Source organism: Nematolebias whitei, chromosome 13, assembly GCF_014905685.2.
Source record: "Nematolebias whitei isolate Nwh7 chromosome 13, NemWhi1, whole genome shotgun sequence".
Classification (NCBI taxonomy): domain Eukaryota; kingdom Metazoa; phylum Chordata; class Actinopteri; order Cyprinodontiformes; family Rivulidae; genus Nematolebias; species Nematolebias whitei.
Window position 1 is genome coordinate 35,958,620 of NC_056510.1, and position 7,778 is coordinate 35,966,397.

General features: G+C 39.6%; 1 protein-coding gene across 1 annotated transcript in view; it reads right to left on the reverse strand.

The window, feature by feature from the left end:
- The window catches only part of ccdc80 (coiled-coil domain containing 80), a 44,751-nt gene that overhangs the window by 15,612 nt on the left and 21,361 nt on the right, over positions 1-7,778 (reverse strand). The window contains exons 5-6 of the mRNA XM_037687077.1: positions 6,807-6,963; positions 578-714 (exon numbers count right to left, since the gene is read on the reverse strand). Coding sequence (XP_037543005.1) covers positions 578-714; positions 6,807-6,963 — 294 coding nt within the window. The remainder of the gene's footprint in view (positions 1-577; positions 715-6,806; positions 6,964-7,778) is intronic.

A 7,778-nucleotide genomic window follows, 5' to 3' on the forward strand; every position in this document is an offset into this window, starting at 1 on the left:
GGGGGGGGGGGGGTATATGATTCTCAAGTTTAACCTTGTGTTCATATTTCCCTGTGTACCATTGTTAATCTGCCCTCAGCTAACTGTGAGTGTGTCCTCCTTTCAGTCTGCACCAACTCAGTCACCCAGGTGTGTACACCTCCCATTTGTCCCTGCTCTGTTTATTCAGTCCTGGTACTCCATTACATTGTTTCCCTCCTCGTGCTCGTCCTTTGTGAGGACTCTTAAGTAGATTTGCTGAATCAGCAGCCTTTTGTTTTGGTTAATTAATTAGTTTCATTTTACATCCGTGCCTGGAGTCCTGTCTGCATCTTGGATTTATCATCATTTGAAAATCATGTTATTGCTGACTTTGATACTAATAAAGTGATTTTCTAAACGTCTAATTTCTGCAAAGCAAATAAGCAGTGGGGGAGAATCTAATCATGGCAGAGAAGGTAAACAATCAGAAGAAATGGTTCCTTTTGTGGGTAGCTCATCCAACTATTGTTTAGATGCAAAAACTATACAGATTCAGAAACAGATGGCGCACATTAACCAGAGAGCCATTGGGTCAGAGAAAGGAACAAGTTCCTACTTTAACTCTCATGTCGGTGTCTGTGAGAACCATGTAGAACTCATCGTACGTCATTCCAAACTCTTTCCTCAGCTCTGTGATCAGGTCTTGGTTCACGAGGTCCTCCTGACGAAGAACCTTCATAGGTTTGTCATTCTCTGAAGAAAGAAAGACACCAGATTGAGTGAGAAATTTACTTTCTGCCATTAAAAATCAACACACAGTTCTTTTGTATTGTCTCTTTAAAGTGTCACGGTGTTCATTATGCTGTATGTTGAGATATGTAATCACTGAACAATAAATTTTACTTTACTCTCATATTATGCAAAGCTAACTTCAATCTTTTGTTGAAAATGTGGCAGACACATAGACTATAGACCAACTTCTGACCTGAAATTGGAAGTTGAAGCCAGAACTGGACCAACATTTCCTGCAGGCTGGTTCCAGTAAAAGTTCACATAATTAAACAGAACATTGCCCTTGGTCTGCATCTGAGATCATTTAGTTCAGGCACTGACTCTTGTTGATTCAAGTAGTTCTTACATTACATGGAGATTTTACATTAGGTTTAGCTGTAATCAGTTATTTAATGTGCAGGGGAGTAGGCAGGACATGAAGTGCCACATCTATAGAAATAAAAATACAACATAGTAGCTTCTGTAAACTGGGTCCTGCTGGCAACAGGAGAAAAGGATGAGAGAAGATGGACACAGTTAGTCTGTAATATTCAGTTTATTGTTGTGCAGGATGGTAAAGCAAACTGCTTTAAATGGTTGAATGGGAGTAACTATAGTAAATCAGGGACATACTGAGCTTCAGACTGGGCAGAAAAGTATTGGTGATGGTTTTTATACAAACCAGAGGAGAAAAACAGTAAACTAGATGGAAATTCAGACTTTATTCACAGAAGTAGAGGAAAAAATGCACTTGAATTTGTTCAAAAATAAAACAAGCTGTTGACCAGCTCAACAATAAAACTAGAACAAACTGTTAAAAAAAAAAGCACGTGCACACACACACACAGAGACACACACGTCATGTTTCCATCACCTCAGAGAAGAATATATTACCATGACTTACACTCAGCTGGCCCTAACACAGTTTCATCTTAAGCAAACTGCACCAGTGGCTCCTTCAAACTACATCATCGTCAGCTCTTTTTCGTTCCCATAAGGAAGCCACATTGTGTGACCACTTTGTGACTGTGTAAATGGATTTATGTCTGCAAAACATGAGTATTACAGGCAGTGGTGCATACACATGAAGGCTCAAACCAGAAAGTGGAAAAAGAAAACCAACAGATTTGGATAAAGACTGTGGGAGAGTGGTGACATCACCTTGGCTGGTTTTTTTTTAGCATTCTATTTTTGTATGAAATAAGGTTTTGAGACAACAGAGCTGTGCATGTCATGAAGTGAACACACAATTAACAAAGCTCAGGTTTTGAGACAACCACAAAATGTCTTTAAATTCAGTGGGGGGACCAAACACAAATGACCCAGAACATGTCATAAAAATCAACTATAGATATGCTGAGTTCTTTAGTTGTTTGTTTGTTTTGTTTGGGGGTGGGGGTGGGGGGGGCAAAGTGATACAGTCTCATGATACCAAGATGCACTGCACTGAGTGGTTCGTGGGATGTTTGCATATCAGCAAGTGGGTCATGTAATCCTGTCCAACATCAGACAGGTAACTTGTTCTGGGTGGTGCATCAGCACAGCATGAACTGTAATCTGGATGTAGTTAACTTCTTTTTCTGATACATATAAAGCATATCTGATCTTTTCACAATTTTGTGGACTCAGAATGGGTGCCCATCTGCATTGACTGGCTGGGATTAGAGAAGAAAGGAGAGAAACACAAACAGAATGTCTGGACCAGAGCTGCTTTCTCAAGGAAAAAGGACAAAGAAAAATATGATCATGATAGAAATAATTGCAAGTATAAACATAAACGATATAAACATGTGCGAGTAAAGACAACACCAGAGTGAGGAAATGTGCTCAATTTGTCCTCCAGCAGTATAAGCCTATAGCAGCATAACTAAGGGATAGCTCAAGAAACTCAAGTCAATCCTAACTATAAGACTGATCAAAAAGGAAAGACTTAAGCTCAGTCTTAAAACTGGACAATGTGTCAGCCTCACAGACAGAAACTGGAAGTTGGTTCCACAAGAGAGGAGCCTGAGAAGTGAAAGATCTGTCTTCCTTTCTCATTTTGGAAACTCTAGGAACCACAAGTAAACCTGCAGTCTGACAGCAAAGTGCTCTGTTGGGAAAAAAATGAAACAAGGTTGTTTTAATGTAAAGGTGGCTTGACGTGGTTGTTTAGATCTTTATGTGTTACTAAAATACAATTTTAAAAGTTACTTCCAATATGACAGGGAGTCAATGCAGATAAGTTAATATGAGAGAAATATGACCTCTGCTTCTTAATTTCATCAGGACTCTAGCAGCATTTTGAAATGAAGACATTTTAAAGAGTTTTTTGAACACCCAGAGAATAAAAAAAAAATTAAAATAGTCCAGTTTAGAAGTGAAATGCTTGGATCAGGTTTTCTGCATTATCTTGGGATAAGATGTTTCTTCATGAGATACTTTGATAACAGGATAAAAACACTTTGAGGCACAAGTATTGGTTGTTGACCCTCAGATAGAGTTGCATTCAGGCCCAAAAAATCCGACCCAACCCAGCCCCAGCCCATAGCCATCATTTGCGAACCCCATCCGATCCGTCGAATTAACTGTAATTACAGAAAAAAAAGAAAAAAAAGAATTAAGCTTTGACAACTTATATAAACGGTCGGCGGACGTGCACGGCTGAGTAAAAGAGGCAGAAGATCGGAGCTGAGGGGGTGTTTGTCCTTTCATGGCCATCAAAGCGCATTAAATCCCTGCTTCTGTCACGAACCTCAATGTTGGAACCCAATTGCAGAGAGATGAGTGAGGCAGGAGTTCAAAAAACCAAAACAATTTATTTTTTAAACAACAAAACAAAAGGCTGTCGGTGCAGCAAAACTTACTTTTGGCAGATTGGATCAGAAATAATGCAGAGCAGATCATCAGGGGGGCAGAAACCAGGCAAGGCAGAAGAGGATTGTGAAGTCTGAGAACATAGAACAATCACCGGACAAGGAGTGAAGGAAAGAAAGGCTTTTTATGTGACAGAGGGAGAGTTAGTAATGAGAGCACCTGGGCAAGTGGCTGATGAGGGACAGGTGTGAATGATAAAGACTGAGTGGAGAAGCAGACTGAGGAATGAGAGGAACATAACAGAAACAGATAAACAGAAAATCACACACAAAGCAGAACAATAAAAAATATAAAAAGCAGACAGAGACAGAAACTTGAAATAGAAGGAAATGATTAAGACTGTGGGATGATAGTTTAAAGATATAAATGTTGGTTTCTGGTTGCAGCTTGAAGGAGGTGGCAGAGGCTTGGCAGATGGGGGGGGCAGCGGGGGCCGCTGACCGTGACAGCTTCTGCCTGCATTCTGCATTATTCAGACACGGACCCTGCTCTGACATGTCAGATATTTTGGGATCTCACCTGTTTGGGTTGTTGGCCACACGTATCTGCTGAGTGCAGTGGCTGAATGAACGTCCATTTGGACTGATGGATCACTGGCAGTAGTCTATCTGAAGCTTAGCGGCGGAACTTTTCACCTCTTTCAAGGCTGGTCAGTGCACGGTCAAATGGTCGTGTGTGGCTGGTGATTGTATGGCAAGCCATGTTGCCATATAATTGGATCGTCAGCCGCACGCGTCCACTAACACAATCAAAAGCTCGACACTGACCCAGCCCACACATTATTATGGCCCAGTCCGGTCTGATTCCGGGTCGGGTGGGGCCGGGCTCCAGGGTTGGGTTAGAAATGACAGCTCTACCCCCATGTGCTACCACACAAGCTTTAATTATCTGTTGCAGCTAACTTGAGTATCTTGTATCTATGTGAAGTGTCTGTTTTCACCAAACATAATTTTAAATTATGGAATAAGAAATGGGTCCAAAATTACAATGTGGATTTTGTCCTTTCTCAAAGATGTAATGACTGCCATCACTCTTGACTTGACACTTTCATCCAGTCGATGTCTATGATGATTTATTTTGCTCATTGTCACTTTGGGAGGAGACCCAGAGGAAGACCCAGGACACGCTGGAGGGACTATGTTTCTCAGCTGGCCCGGGAGCGCCTTGGGATTCCCCTGGAGGAGCTGGTCCAAGTGGATGGGGAGAGGGAAGTCTGGGCCTCCCTACTTAGGCTGCTACCCCCATGACCCGACCCAGGATAAGTGGAAGAAAATGGATGGATGGATTGTCACTTTGTGCTTTTCTGTTTGGGTGTTAATGATAGATTTTGTTAGATTTTTCTGTATGTAAATCCCATGTTTTTTAGGTAATTCCTTACAGTTCAGCCACAGACATCCAGTTTCTACCCCCTTGCTTCTCATTTGTTCAGTTGTAAAGTTTCTGTTTTCCATATAAAGTGATTTAAGTTTTCTATCTCAGGACGTTGTCTTTCTTGGTTTACCAGTATTCTTCCCTTTTACAACCTTCCCATTTTGCTTGCACTTTGTCCAGATTTTAGACACAACTGACTGAAAACAACCAATATATTTGTCTAAATTATGTGACGATTTACCAACTTTAAAATGTTTCATAATCCTTTCCTTTGTTTCAACTGATATCGCTTGTGGTGGTGTCAGTACTGTTAATCTTCTTTGTGCAACAGTTTTCCATTGTGTGAGCACTTTTTAAAAACATGTCTAAGAAGCTGGTTTAATCTAATGCAGGTGTGTATTTTAGAACTGCATATTAGAGATTCCATTTTTTCCTCTTGATCTAAAATAAAGCAATTGTGAGTGACTAAAACAATTAGATATGTTTCTTTCTTTTTTATTATTACTTAATGCCAGAAAGTTGGAATTTGAAAAATATAATATAATCTGAGAGTGGTTATTGTATGATTTTTGTCAAGTATACCAAAATAATGAGTTGCAGTATCATTTAAAGACAGTTACTGAGCCACTGACTGTGGAAAACATTGTAGTGCTGTCAGAGATAAGCATGTTGCTAACTAATAACATTGTGTGTATTACTGATTGTCTTCACTTTAAATTTAATGAGCCTGTTTTTAACTGAGAAACTTGAACAGAGTGCAGCTCAAATGATGTCATTCAACAACATTCTGTTTAGGGAAGGGATGGTTGCTGTAACCTACGTGGCATTAAAGAGGGTTCAATTTATACTTGTTCAAATTGACTTTTTCATTTGTTTTACAGTGGATGTGATTTTGCAAGAACAAAGTGTCCATGCTTTGCTGATCAAATAATACAAATGCTGTCAAATAAATAATGAGCAGTTTGCAAAATGTTTAAGGGGATGAAAAGTTTTACAAGATAAAAGTAAGAAACAATAAACAGGTGAAAACCACCCAAAGAACTCCAACATTTTTCAGTCAGGTCATCTGGAAAGTTTCTTTTTTTGTGCTGAAACATTTCGCCTTCGGTCCGGAAGGCTTCATCAGTCAAGGAAACACACAACACAAAACTGATTCTTCCCCCAACAGTTTACTCCAAAGTGGAACAAACCAGTTATGTTGGTGCTAAGATGATCTCTTTGGTACGCCCCCTCCTCCACTGCCGGCCCTCTTCCTTGTTGACAGTTTTGTCAAACTGGTTGAAAACAACAAAGTCCATGCTCAATAATCGAGGTATACAATTCAACATTTTTCAGTCAGGTCATCTGGACAGTTTTTTTTTTTTTTTTTTTGGTGCTGAAATGTTTCAGCACCAAAAAAAAACTATCCAGATGACCTGACTGAAAAATGTTGGATTGTATACCTGGATTATTGAGCATGGACTTTGTTGTCACCCAAAGAACTATTTAGAGAATGACAAGTTAAAAAGAGGTATTACCAAATATTAAACATTTTGACATGGTTGAATAATTTTCCTTAGAGATGATTTTTTATTGTTGCCTTACAAAATAAAGATGTTTTGGCCTGATGGCCAGGCTGACAATGCAGCATACCTTTCTGATCAGTAAATAAGTCATAAATAAATTCTTGTAACATTTATCAGCCTTGCTGTGAAGTTTACTGTGTGTGTGTGTGTTATCTATCTGTTTCTGCATATTCAAATTAGGAGCTTTCTCAACTTTTGTTTTATTGCTACAAAGAAGTTCACATGTTGAACAGTTACAAAGCCTTCCATTCTACTGTAATAACAGCATTTCGGAGTACTCACCTATCTGATAATGGTCTATTTTCATGGTGGAGTTGGTCAGAGAGCCAAAGATGGTGATGATGGAGACTTTCCTTATGGCCATTTCACACACTGACTCCAGGTACTCATCCCTCTGTTGAACATACATGCTGTTCTCCTCACTTGGGGAAGTTATCAGCTGGGAGGAGAGAGGCACTGTTAGAGTAGGACATACTGTACATGCAGTAAATGGTAAATGAACTGTACTTATACAGCACCATTCTACCCAACTTGGCTACTTAAAGCACATTACAACACCGTCTGTGACCTCAGTTACCCGTACCCATATCTATGCAGAACTCTACTACAAAGTACATCTCTACAAAGCTAATCTTAATAAATCATTCTATAGAGTCTAATCAGTGCTTAAGATTGTTTTTGTACATTAATGAAGCAATGAAGAGGTACAGTATGTCTTGCCCAAGGACATGTCAACATGTGACTGCAAACTGCCAGGGATTGAACCTATGACTCTTGTTGAAGGACAACTGCTGTAACCACTGAACTACAGACCCCCCTAAAACACACATACAGTGTGCTGCAGAGGTGACATTTACATTGACATGTACGTGGAGAATGGGGCACATTTTCCTGCTCTGCTCTCAGCGCTGCTACAATAACTGCAAACAGAGACAAGAAGTCTGTTAGCACAGAGCTGTGCAGGTGAACCAGGAGCATTGATGCACAGTACAACACAGACCTTCAGTGTGTTTAGAAAGAAAATGTATTAGCAAAGTTTAAAAGAAAAGTTAACAGTTGTGATCAATAAAACATTTTAGGGCAAAAACAAAAGATCCAGATAGTTTGAATATTTTAACTTTAAAAGCCTTATAACTTCTCAACTTTATTTGGAAAAATCGACTTTTCTGATTGGAGTTTCTAGATCAGGCTATACAACTGGCAGCCCGCAGGCCAGAACTTCAGTTCAGCCCACCAATGAGTTCATTATATATA